Source organism: Eucyclogobius newberryi, unplaced genomic scaffold (assembly GCF_026437365.1).
Source record: "Eucyclogobius newberryi isolate DKJ021-1_F unplaced genomic scaffold, fEucNew1.0.hap1 SCAF_14, whole genome shotgun sequence".
Taxonomy (NCBI): domain Eukaryota; kingdom Metazoa; phylum Chordata; class Actinopteri; order Gobiiformes; family Gobiidae; genus Eucyclogobius; species Eucyclogobius newberryi.
This window is the reverse complement of record NW_027315768.1, coordinates 33,607,523-33,628,065: the sequence shown is the minus strand read 5'-3', so window position 1 is coordinate 33,628,065 and position 20,543 is coordinate 33,607,523. Positions and strand designations below refer to the sequence as shown.

The window sequence follows — 20,543 nt, the reverse complement described above, 5'->3', positions numbered from 1 at the left end:
TGGTCTGAACCAAAGACATTTGAAATTGGGAGCCAGTCCGACTCGAGACTAAACCTAGTCTAAAATACCTAAACTGACTTCAACCTAAAAGATGTCTAAACCAGGATTTAAGTCCGAGTTGGTCTTCAATCCCAGGCTCATGTTCAATCTCAGGAGCGCTTGTGACTGTTGTGATGTAAGATTTGTTCTAAATGACTCAAACATATGTTAATCATGACTCAGTATAACCCAAGACTATAACAAAGCACCGCCGAAGCAAATGTTTAGTTTGTGAAATAACTTTATTCTGATACTGAATCCAAACCAACTTTAAAGCGTGTCTAAACTAAGACAAAACCCAAACTAAGTCAGAACTAAACCGATCTGAAAGTGAAAGCCTTCGATGACGCTTCGCCCGCTGATTTTCTTTTGTATTTATTATTTTTTGCAGAGGTTTGACACAAAGGCAGCTGTGATGGGGGGCGGGGCTTGTCCACATCTGGGCCCTTCCCCCTCCCCCTGCTCCGGCCCGTCTCCTCTGGCTCCGGGACACGGCGCCCCAACGAACTTAGACCATGGTTCGGTGCAAGACGTCCCGGGTTGGGATCCTGGTTTTGCTGAGTCTGTGTAAGTTACAGAGTTTTAACCCTCTTATTTCGTTTTCTGAAGGTCAAATCCAGGGCTAAAGCAAGACTTTCACACTGCTGTTGGCAGATGTTATGCTCTAAATGTAAAGTTAGTAGCAAACCAGGCTTTTATGAATGTGCTTTTTTTATTTATTTTTTTAGATGTGGTTATAGTTGATCGTTGAGACTAGGGTTTGGCAAAGTTTGGTGTGTTTTTTTGGGTCTAAATTTCAAAATCATAATCAAATCCAGACTGACCTCAGGAATGAACTCAGTAAACTCGGATTAAACGACCTCAATTTGTGCCAAAATGAGACGTATTAATTGCTGAGGAACATTGTGAGTTTGCACGCTCTGGTCGATGTGTTACGTCCGTGTTATTAGTGAACCAGGCTTTTCATTTGGCTGGATTTAAAGCCACAGCGTTTGATGCATTTAGGTGTTTAGGTCTTTTTTGTACCTGTAAACTGAACTAGAATTAAAGTTTTCGGCTTAGATTGACTCTTGAACTGTGTTTCAGGACTTTTTAGTTTTGAGTTCTAAAAACAACCTCAAAAAACAGGTTTATACACAAAAGCCATCAATTGTACTTGAACCATAGTATCTGTTGCACTACTTTCTTCACACAGATACAGGACCTTTAACTGTGGCAGATTTAACTCAGATCCGTCCTAGCGTTTACACTTTTTTAAGGCGATAAATGTATTTGCAATCTGTCCAAGCGTTTACTCTGGTTTAAGGTGATGAATGTATTTGCGATCTGTCCTAGCGTTTACTCTGGTTTAAGGTGATAAATGTATTTGCGATCCGTCCTAGCGTTTACTCTAGTTTAAGGTGATAAATGTATTTGCGATCCGTCCTAGCATTTACTCTGGTTTAAGGTGATAAATGTATTTGCGATCCGTCCTAGCATTTACTCTGGTTTAAGGTGATGAATGTATTTGCGATCTGTCCTAGCGTTTACTCTGGTTTAAGGTGATGAATGTATTTGCGATCTGTCCAAGCGTTTACTCTGGTTTAAGGTGATGAATGTATTTGCGATCTGTCCAAGCGTTTACTCTGGTTTAAGGTGATGAATGTATTTGCGATCTGTCCTAGCGTTTACTCTGGTTTAAGGTGATAAATGTATTTGCGATCCGTCCTAGCATTTACTCTAGTTTAAGGTGATGAATGTATTTGCGATCCGTCCTAGCATTTACTCTGGTTCCAAAGCGTTTATCGGGATCACAACGCAAACAAACAAAAATTTGTAAAAATTCATTTAAAAACAATATTCTTTAATGACTTAGACGATCAAGAGTTGAGGCGGAAATAGAATAATGTTGTAATTGTTGTTTTGGAGATACAGTACTATAAATTGAAAGACATAAATGAAAAGAATCAGCTGAAATGGACACAGATACACATCTTTGAGGATATGAAGTGATATTTCTGCATTTGTGTGGTTTGACATTCACGGACACATTTGAGCGCTTTCCTGACAAATATTGTTGCAAGTATCGAGATATTACGGTATTTTTTTTGCCCAGGTAAGATTTATTGATTCATTTATTTACTGTTCCGATGTTCTCAGTTCAAATGTGTTTAATATCGCTCTCTTCTGTGTGAGCGCTGATAACTGCAGTACTTGAACACTACACGTTCTTATGATGCCAAACGTAAATAAGATCAACGACAAAATGAAACGTTCATCCAAATTTGTTTATAAACACGATTTGCTCTCCTGAATTTCCGTATTTTCTTAACGATAAGCGGTTTGAAATCCCCTGATCTAAATGACCTTTCGGATGAGTTTTTTCTTTCTTTTTGACTTTTTGGTTTGCACCGCGATCTTCTTTCTTTCTCCACAAACTCTTTTCTCTTTTTTTTACTTTAACAAATGGAGTAAACTCAAAGCCAGTCGTATTTATCTTGAAATAACTCACTAAAGAAGTAGAATGACTCATTTACAACAATTTAAATCTCGTTACTTAGTCGTCTGAGCGGTTGTGTGTCGCAGTGTCGTGTGCACGGACGCGCACAAAGCCCTGACACATTGGCAGTGCCAGTGTCAGTGTTCTCCAGTGACCCACAGCTCACACTCTCCTCTCTGTTCGACACCACATAATGCTCACTTAACACACACTCACAGCATCACAAGTCACTCGCCCCGCACTTCCAAACACCTCATTTTATACATATGTTTCTTTAAATAAACTCATTTCTTTTTGCTTTTTTTTCACTTGCTGATTTCTAGTCACCTTAAATGTTTGTCTTTTTCCCCGTTTGTCAATCGTCACTAACCGTAAGCTTTTTTTGATTTATTTTTTTATGTTCTTTTTTTCTAGGTTTACAGTTGTGGCCATTTACTCTGGTTTAAGGCGATAAATGTATTTGCGATCTGTCCTAGCGTTTACTCTGGTTTAAGGTGATAAATGCATTTGCGATCTGCCCTAGCATTTACTCTTGTTTAAGGTAAAGAATGTATTTGCGATCTGTCCTAGCGTTTACTCTAGTTTAAGGTGATAAATGTATTTGCGATCTGCCCTGGCATTTACTCTTGTTTAAGGTAAAGAATGTATTTGCGATCTGTCCTAGCGTTTACTCTGGTTTAAGATGATAAATGTATTTGCGATCTGTCGTAGCATTTACTCTTGTTTAAGGTAAAGAATGTATTTGCGATCTGTCCTAGCGTTTACTCTGGTTTAAGATGATTAATGTATTTGCGATCCATCCTAGCGTTTACTTTGGTTTAAGGTAATGAATGTATTTGCGATCTGCCCTAGCATTTACTCTGGTTTAAGGTAATGAATGTATTTGCGATCTGCCCTAGCGTTTACTCTTGTTTAAGGTAATAAATGTATTTGCGATCCGTCCTAGCGTTTAGTCTGGTTTAAGATGATAAATGTATTTGCGATCTGTCGTAGCGTTTACTCTGGTTTCAGGTGATGAATGTATTTGCGATCTGCCCTAGCGTTTACTCTGGTTTAAGGTAATGAATGTATTTGCGATCCGTCCTAGCGTTTAGTCTGGTTTAAGATGATAAATGCATTTGCGATCTGTCGTAGCGTTTACTCTGGTTTAAGGTGATGAATGTATTTGCGATCTGCCCTAGCGTTTACTCTGGTTTAAGGTGATAAATGTATTTGCGATCTGCCCTAGCGTTTACTCTGGTTTAAGGTAATGAATGTATTTGCCATCCGTCCTAGCGTTTACTCTGGTTTAAGGTAATGAATGTATTTGCGATCTGTCGTAGCGTTTACTCTAGTTTAAGGTGATAAATGTATTTGCGATCCGTCCTAGCGTTTACTCTAGTTTAAGGTAATGAATGTATTTGCGATCTGTCCTAGCGTTTACTCTAGTTTAAGGTGATAAATGTATTTGCGATCCGTCCTAGCGTTTACTCTAGTTTAAGGTAATGAATGTATTTGCGATCCGTTCTAGCGTTTACTCTAGTTTAAGGTAATGAATGTATTTGCGATCCGTCCTAGCGTTTACTCTAGTTTAAGGTAATGAATGTATTTGCGATCTGCCCTAGCATTTACTCTGGTTTAAGGTAATGAATGTATTTGCGATCTGCCCTAGCGTTTACTCTTGTTTAAGGTAATAAATGTATTTGCGATCCGTCCTAGCGTTTAGTCTGGTTTAAGATGATAAATGCATTTGCGATCTGTCGTAGCGTTTACTCTGGTTTAAGGTGATGAATGTATTTGCAATCTGTCCTAGCGTTTACTCTCGTTTAAGGTGATAAATGTATTTGCGATCTGCCCTAGCGTTTACTCTGGTTTAAGGTAATGAATGTATTTGCGATCTGCCCTAGCGTTTACTCTGGTTTAAGGTGATAAATGTATTTGCGATCCGTCCTAGCGTTTACTCTGGTTTAAGGTAATGAATGTATTTGCGATTCGTCCTAGCGTTTACTCTGGTTTAAGGTAATGAATGTATTTGCCATCCGTCCTAGCGTTTACTCTGGTTTAAGGTAATGAATGTATTTGCGATCTGTCGTAGCGTTTACTCTAGTTTAAGGTGATAAATGTATTTGCGATCCGTCCTAGCATTTACTCTAGTTTAAGGTAATGAATGTATTTGCGATCCGTCCTAGCGTTTACTCTAGTTTAAGGTAATGAATGTATTTGCGATCTGTCCTAGCGTTTACTCTAGTTTAAGGTGATAAATGTATTTGCGATCCGTCCTAGCGTTTACTCTAGTTTAAGGTAATGAATGTATTTGCGATCCGTCCTAGCGTTTACTCTAGTTTAAGGTAATGAATGTTTTTGCGATCCGTCCTAGCGTTTACTCTAGTTTAAGGTAATGAATGTTTTTGCGATCCGTCCTAGCGTTTACTCTAGTTTAAGGTAATGAATGTATTTGCGATCCGTCCTTATTGATAGATGCAAATTCAAACATCGACAAAATATAGTCAGCAAATGAAGTATGTGACTACTACCACTTGTACAGGGAGACGCAGGCGGCGTTTTACTGCGTGGTACGGGCTGCGGCTCCAAGATTTCCCATAATCCTTTGAGGGCGTGGCTTTGGCTGCTCACTCGGCTCATATAGTGTAGCAAAGTTCTGGCTTTAATTTAATTCTGGAAGCAAACAAGTCGCATATGCGCTTCAGCTGCGCTTCGACTCGCGCTCAAACGCAGATGATTCGAAAGACACTGCAGGTCGAACGTGAACGTGAAGGACAAAAACAGACTAAAACAAAGATTTGGTCAAGTCTAGTCAAGGAAAAGATAGAAACTTGGATTTGTGATGGATTTACTGGAAGACAAACTGGACTAAACCGGGTCTGACATACGTGAGCTCATGATTTACTGAAGACAAAAACTGGACTAAATCAATAATCAACACAGTCTAGTCAAGAAAAACATAGAAATTAGGATTCATGATGTTTTTATTGGAACAAAAACTGGACTAAACCAAGATTTAGTCAAGTCTAGTCAAGAAATTCGGGCTCATGGTGTATTTAATGGAACAAAAACTGGACTTATCCAGAATTTAACAGGATAATCTGGACCAAAGGTCTAGCATCAGATCCGACGTGAACTCAGGAGACACAAACTGGACTAAACCAGGACCAAATCTAATCAAAACGAAAACACAAACCAGACTAAACCCGGTGTTGCCTTGGAAAAGATGACAAACTCAGGTCCCACTGAAATTTCCTCCTTATTTTAATGTCTCAATACTTTTTTTGATGATCTCAATAACAATATTCAGACGATATTTGAACAAAGCATCAGGAATGTGCTAAAACGTGTCTGAAAATGTCTTTTTTGAGGGTCAAGCATCGCAAAAAAATCACAAATAGAACATAAAACGGACAGAAATATCACTTTATACTCTTGTTTGGGACGTAACATGAGACAATTCTCACTTGTTTTCATTTTATTTATAGACAACACACTAGATATCTTTGCATATGTATCTTCCACAGTATGAACTCTGCTCTAAACCACACTTTTACTGACCGATGATTCAACGTTATTTCAAAGCGTTTAATCGATCCGTCCTCTGGTGTCTCTCAGGCCTGTCTGCGGCGGAAGGTTTCACTCACCTGAGCTTCAACGTCTGTCGCTGGTGCGAAGTGTCCAGTCCGGTTTGTAGAGACAGTGTCTGCGCCAGCAACTGCAGCCTGTCGTCCTTCTGCTCCAGCACCGAGGAGATCTGCATCGCAATATGGTGAGTCCAGACCCGGTCCAGACCATGTGGTGAGTCCAGACCCGGTCCAGAGCATGTGGTGAGTCCAGACCCGGTCCAGACCATGTGGTGAGTCCAGACCCGGTCCAGACCATGTGGTGAGTCCAGACCCGGTCCAGACCCGGTCCAGACCCGGTCCAGACCATATGGTGAGTCTAGACCTGGTTCAGACCTAGCTAAGACCTGCTTTTGTCCTGGTGTTAGTTCTGGTCATGGTTTAAAGGTTCTGTGTGAGCAACTGCAGAGAGAGAGAAAAAAGACACACACATCAAATTGGGCCTAAAACAGACCCCTGAGGAACTCCATTTAACCTTTATTCAACCAGAAAAACACACATGAAGGAAACAAAGTAACGCAGAGACAAGCAATGAAATCATGGCTCATTTTCCTAATGTCTGATACTCTGTCAGTCCAGTCTTTTTTGTTCAGTTCATCCATTTTTTGTGCCTTTCCCCTGCTGCCAGAAGTATGCTCTGAAGGTATCCATTTACTGTGGCCAAGCAGGAGTTCTGAGGCCCAGATACAACAATTAGCAGTGCTCCATTGATTAAAGACCAGCAGTCGGACAGTCCCTTAACACATAATAATAATTGCCACGTGGCAACCACAATTTCTCCAGCAACCACTGTTTCCCTGTCGACAATGAGGCAAGGCAAGTTTATTTGTAGAGCACATTTCATAAACAAGGCAATTCAAAGTGCTTCACACAACAGGAAAAGAATACATTCAAATCACACAAAAATGACAGAAATCACAAAACGAGCACTTTGACATTTTTTTAAAACATATTTTTTAAACTGAATTTTTTCCAAACATATGATTTTGTGGTCCACCATTGAGATGTATACTTTATATTTATACAATTCTTCATCTGTCAAAACAAAATTACCTTTTCTTTCCTACTTATTTTTTAATATATATTCTTGGTTGTAGTTATTCCTTATTCAGCTCTAAAAGTCCAGCTTCTCTGAGTCAAAGTATTATTTTCAAACGATCAAAGCTTTTCCGTGTCATGGCAAAAATAATATAAATCAACAATAATTTCACGATAATTATTAAAATTGCATTTTCTGGGTTCAAAATGGTAATTATCACAATTTTCCAAAACGTACCACGATTATTGCCTAAAAACGATGTCATTGTTTATTGTCCACTCTTTACTTTTGCCCTTTTATGGAGCTTCAGACCTTGTTTAGTCCGGATTGAGAGTGATGCAGGACCTGGGGTACGTTTGCGAGGTCCATTCCAAGAGACAAAGAAAGATACGCAGAAAACGTAGTCGCTCTTAGTCCTGATTTAGTTCTGATTTAGTCCTGATTTAGTCCTGATTTAGTCCTGATTTAGTCCTGATTTAGTCCTGACTAACCCTTGTTCTGTTTACGTCTCCCTTTATCTTGTGAGACGGTGTAAGGAGTTTCAGAGGATAACGTATCACTTTTTCGACCTCTTCTCCCTCCGCCTCTCTCACTTTCCTCTCTTTGTCTCGCTCGTATCTTTCCTCCCTCGAGTGTTGCGTTTTCTCTCGACTCACAGCTTTTTCTCGGCCGCGCATTTTTTTTTTTTCCACTGAGTTGAAACTAAGAAGGGGCCCACTTCAGGGACAACAACCGCAACTTGAACTTCAAACAAACCCCGAAGTATCCAATGGATTAAGTGTTGATGCTGCGTCAGTCAAGGAGCACGGGCCACAAGGCTAATCCAGGACTAAACCAGGACTAAACCAGGACTAAACCAGGACCAAACCAGGACAAGTCTGACCCAGAACTCAACCAGGACAAGTCTAAACCAGAACTAACTAAGAACTAAACCAGGACAAGTCTAAACCAGAACTAAACCAGAACAAGTCTGACCCAGAACTAAACCAGGACAAGTCTGACCCAAAACTAAACCAGTACAAGTCTAACCCAGAACTAAACCAGGACAAGTCTAAACCAGGACTAAACCAGGACCAAACCAGGAAAAGTCTGACCCAGAACTCAACCAGGACAAGTCTAAACCAGAACTAACTAAGAACTAAACCAGGACAAGTCTTAACCAGAACTAAACCAGGACAAGTCTAAACCAGAACTAAACCAGAACAAGTCTGACCCAGAACTAAACCAGGACAAGTCTAAACCAGAACTAAACCAGGACAAGTCTAAACCAGAACTAAACCAGGACAAGTCTAAACCAGAACTAAACCAGGACAAGTCTAACCCAGAACTAAACCAGGACAAGTCTGACCCAGAACTAAACCAGGACAAGTTTGTCCCAGAACTAAACCAGGACAAGTCTGACCCAGAACTAAACCAGTACAAGTCTAACCCAGAACTAAACCAGGACAAGTCTGACCCAGAACTAAACCAGGACAAGTCTAACCCAGAACTAAACCAGGACAAGTCTAACCCAGAACTAAACCAGGACAAGTCTGACCCAGAACTAAACCAGTACAAGTCTAAACCAGAACTAAACCAGGACAAGTCTAACCCAGAACTAAACCAGGACAAGTCTGACCCAGAACTAAACCAGGACAAGTTTGTCCCAGAACTAAACCAGGACAAGTCTGACCCAGAACTAAACCAGGACAAGTCTAACCCAGAACTAAACCAGGACAAGTCTAACCCAGAACTAAACCAGGACAAGTCTGACCCAGAACTAAACCAGTACAAGTCTAACCCAGAACTAAACCAGGACAAGTCTGACCCAGAACTAAACCAGGACAAGTCTGACCCAGAACTAAACCAGTACAAGTCTAACCCAGAACTAAACCAGGACAAGTCTGACCCAGAACTAAACCAGGACAAGTCTGACCCAGAACTAAACCAGTACAAGTCTAACCCAGAACTAAACCAGGACAAGTCTAACCCAGAACTAAACCAGGACAAGTCTAACCCAGAACTAAACCAGGACAAGTCTGACCCAGAACTAAACCAGGACAAGTCTAACCCAGACTCAGGACTAGACCATGACGGGAAGTATGACATTAAACCTATGGATCTAACATTTAATTAAGGCGCATTTAATCCTGCTTTAATTAGAACATTTAACAGATATACTTATCCAATTTAAATTAAATTTGATTCTTTTTTGTACAGCCCATTGTCATTAAAGACAAGCGGGGTCGCCTCTTCACAGATCTGAGCCGTAAATTGTCCTGGTGGCGTCGTCGGCCTGTCTCCATGGAAATAATAATCATTGAAAAGTTACATAGTGAACCTTTAAAGACAGAGGCTAATGTGGTTTAAAAAAATAAAAATAATCATATCTAATAATATTGTAAATACTTAGAATTAGTTACAATTAGATACAGACAGCACAGCCCTGTCTGCATCTAATTATTATTATTTTTTTATCGGCCCAGAACCAGGAAGTGCGCTGTTAGCATGGTTAGCATTGCTGTTAGTATTACCGTGACGGCAAACTCTCTGAAAGTTGTGAAAAGCTCTTATAAACTCTATAAAAAAGTGCGGTGAATAATTAGGACGCTAGGAATGTGTGAGGAAAGTGAGCAATAAGTCCTGCTCTAGTCCTGCTCTAGTCCTGGTCTAGTCCTGCTCTAGTCCTGCTCTAGTCCTGGTCTAGTCCTGCTCTAGTCCTGCTCTAGTCCTGGTCTAGTCCTGCTCTAGTCCTGCTCTAGTCCTGGTCTAGTCCTGCTCTAGTCCTGCTCTAGTCCTGCTCTAGTCCTGGTCTAGTCCTGCTCTAGTCCTGCTCTAGTCCTGGTCTAGTCCTGCTCTAGTCCTGCTCTAGTCCTGGTCTAGTCCTGCTCTAGTCCTGCTCTAGTCCTGGTCTAGTCCTGGTCCAGTCCTGGTCTAGTCCTGGTCCAGTCCTGGTCCAGTCCTGGTCTAGTCCTGGTCTAGTCCTGGTCTAGTCCTGATCTAGTCCTGGTCTAGTCCTGATCTAGTCCTGGTCCAGTCCTGGTCCAGTCCTGGTCCAGTCCTGGTCTAGTCCTGGTCTAGTCCTGGTCCAGTCCTGGTCTAGTCCTGGTCTAGTCCTGGTCTAGTCCTGCTCCAGTCCTGGTCTAGTCCTGGTCTAGTCCTGGTCTAGTCCTGGTCTAGTCCTGCTCCAGTCCTGGTCTAGTCCTGCTCCAGTCCTGGTCTAGTCCTGGTCTAGTCCTGGTCTAGTCCTGGTCTAGTCCCGGTCTAGTCCTGGTCTAGTCCTGGTCTAGTCCCGGTCTAGTCCTGGTCTAGTCCCGGTCTAGTCCTGGTCCAGTCCTGCTCCAGTCCTGGTCTAGTCCTGGTCCAGTCCTGGTCTAGTCCTGGTCTAGTCCTGGTCTAGTCCTGCTCCAGTCCTGGTCTAGTCCCGGTCTAGTCCTGGTCTAGTCCTGGTCTAGTCCTGGTCTAGTCCTGGTCTAGTCCTGATCTAGTCCTGGTCTAGTCCTGATCTAGTCCTGGTCCAGTCCTGGTCCAGTCCTGGTCCAGTCCTGGTCTAGTCCTGGTCTAGTCCTGGTCCAGTCCTGGTCTAGTCCTGGTCTAGTCCTGGTCTAGTCCTGCTCCAGTCCTGGTCTAGTCCTGGTCTAGTCCTGGTCTAGTCCTGGTCTAGTCCTGCTCCAGTCCTGGTCTAGTCCTGCTCCAGTCCTGGTCTAGTCCTGGTCTAGTCCTGGTCTAGTCCTGGTCTAGTCCCGGTCTAGTCCTGGTCTAGTCCCGGTCTAGTCCTGGTCCAGTCCTGGTCTAGTCCTGGTCTAGTCCTGGTCTAGTCCTGCTCCAGTCCTGGTCTAGTCCTGGTCTAGTCCTGGTCTAGTCCTGGTCTAGTCCCGGTCTAGTCCTGGTCTAGTCCTGGTCTAGTCCCGGTCTAGTCCCGGTCTAGTCCTGGTCTAGTCCTGGTCCAGTCCTGGTCTAGTCCTGGTCTAGTCCTGGTCTAGTCCTGCTCCAGTCCTGGTCTAGTCCCGGTCTAGTCCTGGTCTAGTCCTGGTCTAGTCCTGGTCTAGTCCTGGTCTAGTCCTGGTCTAGTCCCGGTCTAGTCCCGGTCTAGTCCTGGTCTAGTCCTGGTCCAGTCCTGGTCTAGTCCTGGTCTAGTCCTGGTCTAGTCCTGCTCCAGTCCTGGTCTAGTCCCGGTCTAGTCCTGGTCTAGTCCTGGTCTAGTCCTGGTCTAGTCCTGGTCTAGTCCCGGTCTAGTCCTGGTCTAGTCCCGGTCTAGTCCTGGTCTAGTCCCGGTCTAGTCCTGGTCTAGTCCTGGTCTAGTCCTGGTCTAGTCCTGGTCTAGTCCTGGTCTAGTCCTGGTCTAGTCCCGGTCTAGTCCTGGTCTAGTCCCGGTCTAGTCCTGGTCTAGTCCTGCAAAGAGGTTAAAATGAGCTTGTAACATTGTTCGCTTTAGAGTGACTTTATTTTGAAGCTTGTTTTGAAGGATGACTAATCACGCTGAAGTGATTCCTCTCAAACCGGCTTCGCTTGCAAAAACACACATATGTTTTCCATTATGTTCCTGTCCTTTCTGGCTCGCTCGCCGCTCGCTCGTCGCTCGCCGCTGGGTGGGTTCGGGGGAGTCCCCATCTCATTTCCTGTGGATCAGACCCTCCCAGGCCTCAGTGATAAGAGACAGCTGAACCGGAGCAGAACCAGAGCAACAAACCGCCCGAGTTTGATTGTTTATAGGCCAAAGTTCAACGGATTTACCAAAGAACCACAATCGCAGTGGAACCGTCCAGTAAAATGCTCTGAAAATACTGTCAACATGTATTTCACAACACAACGTATGAAGAAATGTATGTTCATTATTTCTTATTCATGTGCAGAAAACACTTTTTTCTCAGCAGACATGGAAACTGTGTCACTTTATGACATAAAAAAAAAAAAGACTGTATTTTCCGGACTATACGTCGCAATTTTTTTCATAGTTTTGGCCGGGGTGCGACTTATACTTATATTTATACTTATATACTTAGACGACTTATATGTGATATTATTTGTTATTTTCACACTTGCAACTGCATTTCATACTCCAGTGCGACTTATATATGTTTTTTCTTCTCTATTATGCATTTTTTGGCTGGTGCGACTTATACTCCGGAAAATACGGTAATATTATATTTCCTTTTTAACAGATTTTGCTCCTTTTTACCTAAAATACAATGGCACTCTATTCACTCTATCACTATGTGCTTCATATATGTACCCAGAGTGTTTTTTTGATTGTTTCCCGCAGTGTTTAGCTATAGTACAGACTATCTCCTTTCCTCCAATCTCCAAACTGACGGGCGGTGGGTGCAAGACCGCGTCATAAAGGCAAGCACGTGTCATCATCCCCCCTCACGTTTTTTTTCGGTTAAATAAACGTTCAATGTTAAAGGTTTTCCAGAGGTTTCCGATGGAGTACCCCAGGGCTCTGTTTTAGGCCCAATTCAATTCTCCGTTTATTTTAATGTTTAATGTTTAATGTGCCGTACATATAAAAATGTACTTTATTGTAGTTCATCTTCACTTTCTCTGGTCATCGAGTCATTGCAGCTCCTGAAGTTAGAGTTCAATTCAGAAAAAAAACTCTTATAGACGTGATTTACTGATCCTAACCCGGTAAAGTTTGTTTCTAATTTGAAGTACCTTGGCTTTGCACTAGAACTAGACTCAAGAGCTATCTTTTAAAACTCACTTGAGGACCGACAGATCTCGAAGCCACCTGAAGTATTAGTATTAGTATACTGTGTACGTGGTGATGTTTTCCGAGCTCGTTCTTGGTGTGAAGTGAGTTTCTATCTTTGCTCAGGAGGAAATCCAACGAGACCATGACCGTGCAGACCCTGTGTCACCACCCGGGTCTGCCACTAGAGGGCGTGGACCCCGCGGTGCTCCTGAACGTCAGCTCCAGAGAGTGCCACATGGTTCCCCAGCCCACGCCGGAGGGCTCCGTGATGGTCTGTGGCTGCAAAGGAGAGCACGAATGCAACGACAAGCTCATCTTTGACAAGGGAGCCAACGGTGAACAAACGCAACGAAATCCAAGATTTAACTGAAACTAAACAAAATTATTACTTTCACTGTAAAACGACATGTCCCTGTGTCTCCACGTAGTCTTATTATCTAATCTGCTCACCTTGAGGTTCTTGTTTCTAAATATTCTAATATTCATTCTAAATATTTATACATTTTGGCTATTTGTTCTGACTTATTAACTGTCTAACTTACAATTTAAAGGACACATATTACACAAATTGACTTTATTGAGCTTTTAACCTTGTTCCAACCGTGATCCGGCTTAAGAATTCTTTTAAATTTAAATTTGCCAGATTTGTGACATCAAAGGTACAATTAGGGAGCTTTCCTGTGCTGTTCTTAAGTCCTTAAATCATCACCAAACTACCAAACAAGCATTTTTGCCTCAAATCACGTTTATTACAACTGCGTGCATTAGCATACCGAAGCAAGCTAGCTTTTGACTCCCCCTCCCATGGTAACTCCCTCTGCTGCCAGTAGATGGAGTGCAAACACCAATCGCGAGGAGTGAAAGTTAGAAAGTAATGTGTGCTTTTCAATATATAAAGTAGTTGAAGTTCTAAAACATGAGATGCTAAAGTAAAGAGCAGGTTTGATGGCCAATAACGACACAATAATGTAAAACTGAACTCCTGAACTAGAAGAAATAAAGGTCTGGTACAGGCTCTTTAATTTATGTTTATCTGTGATGTTCCAGGTTTCTCCAAGCTGCAGAGTAAGGAGGTGATACCCGTGGTCCTGGTCAGCCTGGTGCCTCCTGTTTTAGTGGCTTTGGTCGCTTCTGTTGCCTTTTACCTCTACCGAACCCGTCGCTTTGGCAAACCCGGGCCTCCAGCGCGCCCCGACTGGCCTGGCAAACCCTCCCAAGAGCTGTACCGAGCCCTCGACCCCGCCTGCGGCCGCCAAGTAGGATGCGGAGAAAGTGTCACCACGTCTCTACCGCAAATCGAAGACTCCAATGCGAAATTACCAGTTATTCACAACGGCATCAGTGACGTGAGAGAATGGCAAGGGAAACTGACGATTAAACTCGAAACGTTAGTGGGGAAAGGCCGATTTGCAGAGGTCTGGAAAGGTCGTCTGGTTCAAAGCGACAAATCGAATTCCCACGAAACGGTCGCAGTCAAAGTCTTCCCCCCGATGGAGTACGCGTCGTGGAGAAACGAGTGTTCGATTTACTCGGACCCGAAACTCCAGCATGAAAACATCGTGACTTTTTTGGCCGCAGAGGAAAGGAGCGGGCCGGGACACGCCCACAGGAAGTACTGGCTGGTTTTGGCCTATCACAGTCTTGGAAACCTGCAGGAGTTTTTGACAGAGAGTGCACTGAGCTGGGAGGAGCTGATCGCCATGGCTGGCAGCGTCGCGAAGGGGTTGGCGCATCTTCACAGTGATACGACGCCAATGGGAGTCCCCAAGGTAAACAGACGGGTTTGTAGTTTAGAAATTAGGTTCGGCGCGTGGTCCATAACTCTCTCCTGTGCAACCTTTTCTCTCACACCAACTCTTTCACTGCATCCGTAAATCTCATCAGTCTTTGTTTAGTCCTGCAGCTCTAACCGCTGCATCTTTTTACAGATAGAGTCACTATTCTTCCATAAACTTAAGACTATACCAAAGCTGAAGTGTACGAGTAGTTATAAAAGTCATAAATATGCATTATGAGTCAGCGTAATCCCTCAATTCTCCAGGGTTTTGAAGTTAGTCATCTGGACACCGTTAATGCCGAGTTTTAACCTGAAACTACCCAGTGTTTGTTTGGCTGCCCAACTCGCCTTCAGCGCTGTTAAGTACCCGATTAGCACCTTGAACTCTCACTTGACTGATGTGTGAGAATACCGTTGTGAACAGCGGGTTGATTATACCCAAACCCAACATTTCCGTTCTGATTTTCACAAAAAATACCGTCCTGCAACCTTTACATTTAAACCAACCCTTCTCCTTGCTTTAAACTGCATCTCACAGTCTCGGTTTGTGGCTTTGAGATGACGCTGGACAGCCGACTGCAAACCCAGACTCGAGTGCCTTCTGTCACGCATCACATCGTACCGTTTAATTGCGGCTTTCGCGTTTGTGATTTTTTTTCAGGTGCCCATCGCCCATCGGGACCTGAAGAGCAGTAACATCGTGGTCAAGAGCCGACGGGACTGCGCCCTGTGCGACTTTGGTTTGGCTTTGAGGCTCGACATGTCCCTCACTGTGGACGACTACGCCAACAGTGGACAGGTAAAGCGTCAGAGAGAAGAACGCAAATCACGATACAAACAAATGCAAACATAAGGGAAAAGTGCAGATACAAATCGAACAATTTGAGTCATTTGCTTAACAGAACTGTCTTGAGCCTGGATTTGCCTTATTGTGGTTAATTTGGTCATGAAATAATGTATACATGAAAACGTACAGTTTCTGTTTTGTAAATAGACACAAAATAGGGTAAAGACCGTCCTTGTGAACCTAAACCCACAAACCTTTCAGGGTCTACACAAGCAACGCTGAGCTGCTGAAACAACAACCCCTTGTTTAACCTCTTTTCCAACCCTCTAACTAATATCTATGTACCCTTCTTTTACCTGCAACCAAACTCTGAACAGAGTTCAATACAGTCAGCAAACAAACAATTCTCATTTGCTCATAATACTTGTGATTTACTGTAAACTCAACCACATTAGTTGCCAGGACTGAAGTACAATTCTGAGGCAAGAATATCATAAATCTTGAGAAAAATACCATCTGTCTGGGATGATTTTTGACCCGTGCATGTGCAGGTCGGTACGGCGCGCTACATGGCCCCTGAGGTTCTGGAGTCGCGGGTGAATCTGGAGGACCTGGAGGCCTTTAAACAGATCGACGTTTACTCCATGGCTCTGGTTCTGTGGGAGATGAGCTCGCGCTGTCAGGCCATCGGAGGTATCGCCCTGTTCTCTGCACCTCACGGACATCGTTTTGCCTAAAGTGTGCCTACATTCCTAGCTTTCTTTATTGTGGTTTCAATTCTGGGAAATCAGATATTCAGACTCTGTATTGTATTATATAGATGCTCCTCTTAAAAAGAAAATATCAAAGATGCAACACAAATACATTAAACCTCGAATGGCGCCGTTATGTTCTTTTATTTTTTCTGATTTATGTACAGGAAATACATATATTTAAGTAGATTCATCTGAGCCTAAACACACTTTTTTATCATTTGTTTGCTTTTGAGTAATGGCCATAGCTTTTCTCATTTAATATACCGTATTTTCCAGCCTATAAGTCGCACTGGAATATAAGTCACATTTTTGGGGGAAATTAATTCAATAAATTAGAAGAACAGACATTTGATCTGTAAATGCAGTTTAAAATAATAACAGATGAGAGAACATGGTGAATAGGTGTAAGTATGCTAATGCTAACACCTTCAGCTACATGACGTATGCTAACGCTAACACCTTCAGCTACATGACGTATGCTAACGCTAACACCTTCAGCTACATGACGTATGCTAATGCTAACACCTTCAGCTACATGACGTATGCTAACGCTAACACCTTCAGCTACATGACGTATGCTAACGCTAACACCTTCAGCTACATGACGTATGCTAACGCTAACACCTTCAGCTACATGAGGCACAGACAGAACTGTGGTAAGTGTCTGGTATGTTAACGTAACATATGAACAGTTATTCAGATAACTATAGCATAAAGAACATGCTAACAAGTTTACCAAAGCATCAGTTTTACCCCAAATCATTAAATCCATTGAATACTTCTTCCAAGTGTCACTTGCAGATTCTTCTTCTGCGTCGCTTAGAGCCTAGAGCGCCCTCTTGTGGTTGTGAAATGTGGTTGCCAGTGTGAAAATAACGAATAAAATCACATATAAGTCGCATCCCGGCCCAAACTTTGAAAAAAAGGTGCGAGTTATAATCCGGAAAATATGGGATTTGCTTTTTATCGACTATTATTTCATGAAAAAGGCCAAATGTATTCTCCCAGTATTTATTTTGATAGCACGGGCAGATTTTCTGGCCACATATACGTGTGCATTAGAGCTGCCGTTGTAAGTGAGCTTGATGAACGTGTTTTGCAGAGGTGAAGAGCTACGAGCCGGCGTTTGGCTCCCAAGTGTGCGACCAGCCGTGTGTGGACAGCATGAGAGACCTGGTCCTCAGAGACAGAGGACGGCCAGAAATCCCCTCCGCCTGGACTCAGCACCAGGTCAGAGCAGAGTCCAGGCACAGAAAGCACTGCGAATGACCCAAAGCAGACCTCAGGGTTTGAATGAAGTGTCGCATTACGGCGCGACACATGCAAATATATACAACATATTCTAAACTCTGATTATTCGTTAAGGGAAATGCAGTGAATCCAAAATTAGTAATATTGTAGTTGTTATTTTGGAGCTGTGCAAAATATAATGAATGTGAATGAAAATGAATTAACAATTGATTAATAACAGAAACTCGCAGTGTAAAGGTCATAAAGTGATGCTTGAACCTCAGCCATGACATTTACACTCACGTTTTGGAACATTTCTGTGTTGCCGTAGTATCTCGATATCAGAATTGTCCAAAAATGATTGAGATATTAATGTTTGTCTGTATCCTTTATCCCAAGTTGACGGTAATATGTAAAAGGTCAACGTGTGCCACATACGTTATAACCCCAGGCAGTGGACTTGACTATTGAGGTGGTCAGTGAATAAACACATTCACTAAAGTACTGTACTTTTTTTTTAGGTTTTTGAGGATCTGTACTTTACTTGAGACATGTTTTAGCTGAGTACTTAACAATTTGACTCCACTACATTTGAAAGACATACTACTTTCTACTCCACTACATGTTTAAAAAGGCTCCGAGTACAGAGTAGTTTTGTGTGTGCGTTTTGCGTGTACCTCACATGACGCTCCTTCCTGAGACTGGATTTGTGCAGATGCTTTTACAGAAGGTTTTTCCCTGCGACGTCACAGTTGTAACTTGGCTTAATACATTTTGCAGATTGTTAACAATATCAACAGTTCTATCAAGCTTTGAGTTGGCTTATTCTTGCTTTTATCTTGAAAATGGGAAACAAACAAACAAAATCGGCTTATTTACTTCCTTTATCAAATGTACGTATAATCGTTTCACAGCTGGACTGAACTGGATTTTATAGCAAATCTCGTCTTTAGAAGGATCCACCCTTTTTTAAATATACTTTTTTTTATTTGTACTTTCAATACTTAAGTAGATTCTACAGCAAATACTGCACTGCTTTAACTGAAGTAATAATTTCATTGAGCTACTTTTACTTAGCATACATAGTTTTACTTCTGTTGACTTGAGGTTTGTGGAGAAATTTTGAAAAACAAAAGTTCAAAAATGACAGGAAGTAGAGCTGAATCCCTCTGTGATGTCATCAACGTGCGACACAGAGACAGTTTACACTGACACACTTTTCTGACAGTTTAAACCATCGTTGGACTAAATAAAGATGTTTTATGGTATTATTGTGTCAGATCAGAACCGTCCTGTGAATTTCGTGGATTGGTCTGGTTGCTAGGTAACAACTGTGGAATTACCTCTACCTGTGTCATATTTGCGCTCACGTCCAACCAGGAAGTACAATTATAAACTTTACAAAAATGGTCAAACTGGGGACAAACAGGCAAAATGTCTCGGTAAATGAGCCAGCATGGCACAGGGTAAACTGCGCCCTCTACTGGCCACAATAAATACATCATAAAAATCATATTTTTTTTATAAAACGTTAGGTTAAAATTGGTATTACAGAAAAAACACCTACGTTTCCTCTATTTAGTCCAATGCTGGCTGCAGAGCGACTGTTTGTGCTATTTTGTATTGTGCAGCGCTCTCCACGTGGTCTTTCTTGTATCGTCGTTGTCGTCGTCGTCGTCGTCGTCACACCTTGTATTTTCCTTTTCAGGGCATGAGCGTGTTCTGCTCCACCATCACCGAGTGCTGGGACCACGACCCCGAGGCGCGGCTCACGGCTCACTGCGTGGTCGAGCGGTTCACTGCCATTGAAAACGAGGAGGAAACGGAGCGGCGGGCCCCGGATCCAAACCCCGAGCTTCCCGGACTCGCCACCGACACGGACCGGGACCGGGACCAGGACCAGGACCAGGACCAGGACCAGGACCAGGACCAGGACCAGGAAGACTCTCGAGACAAGGAGTCGGACGAGCGAGTGGACGGCCTTCCCTCCGTCGGCCGCACGGAGACGCAGACGGGTTGCGCAGAGTCGTTGCGTCTCGTCACGTCGATCGTCTGAGAATTCAAAGGACGGACAAAAGGAAAAGGACTTAAGTAATGTTAACTGTTAATGTTGGTGTACGTGTGCGGAGAACAGGTTACAGAGGATTCATTTGGCCTTGCAAGACGTTTCACCATCAGGAATATCCAAAAAGAAGATTCAGAAAGGTTGGACTTGATTATAATACACCTATTTAATCGACAAAGGTCCAGTTTTCTGCAATATTCATCAAACCACACAACAAAATATGTAGGTTAACAATAAACTTTACCCCAATCACTTTTTATATAGAGCTTTACAACAGTGTGCAGCGCTAGAACACTGTACTTTATCTTTTCTTTGATGGAAAACAGTGGCAACAGCTCAAATTCCACGTCGATTAAATCAAATTAAACCTGATTCCAAATGTTTTGTCACGTGGAATTATTATTGTTGTGGCTCATTATATCTCGTAAATCATCAGCACATTTGTTCTCTGTAATGACTTTTTACGTTTACCAGCCTGAAACGCATGGAAACTCTGCACGAGAAGATCTATGAAGTCCAAATCTCTATTCCAAACACTAATGAAAAGCACAATTAAAGACTGCAAGAAAAATGGACAAACTTTGAGCGTTGACGACTGAACTGGAACAGCACTGACCTCTCCGACTCCTTCTGCTGGCAGAAACAGACAGTGCCTTTATAAATAAATATACTTTTATTTCTTGGAGCTGGTCTCTGGTATTTTATTGTGTTTCTGTTTAATCTACTGTGATTATTATTGCTTTCATTATTGTGTATTGTTCAGAATGACCTATATTTTGTCCCGTGGAGCATTTTGTATTTATGATTTTGTACTTTTGTTTTGTATGTGAAAATAAATGCCATTCAAAAAGGAGAAGTGATGGACAATTATTCAAAGTTTATTATTCTACAGTTTTTATGTATGGATTAGTTATTACAAAAAACACACACATTTTGTTGGAAACTTTGGGCTTTAGGTTAAATCTGTTGAGTCACCGCCCGCCACACATAAAGTCAAAGATATAAAACCATAAAAACGCTCTTTAAACTAATACTAATGATAATATAATGATTTTAAACTAATACTGATAATATAATAGATTTTAAA

At 42.3% G+C, this 20,543-nt stretch overlaps 1 protein-coding gene across 1 annotated transcript; it reads left to right on the top strand.

The window, feature by feature from the left end:
• The first annotated feature begins 512 nt into the window (after positions 1-512).
• Positions 513-19,462, top strand: tgfbr2l (transforming growth factor beta receptor-like). The gene is made up of 8 exons (XM_072445310.1): positions 513-606; positions 6,119-6,272; positions 12,966-13,177; positions 13,890-14,611; positions 15,281-15,418; positions 15,958-16,099; positions 17,264-17,391; positions 19,100-19,462. Exons 1-8 carry the CDS (start codon positions 555-557, stop codon positions 19,445-19,447), a joined length of 1,896 nt encoding a protein of 631 aa, XP_072301411.1. The 5' UTR covers positions 513-554; the 3' UTR covers positions 19,448-19,462.
• The last annotated feature ends 1,081 nt before the right edge of the window (positions 19,463-20,543 follow it).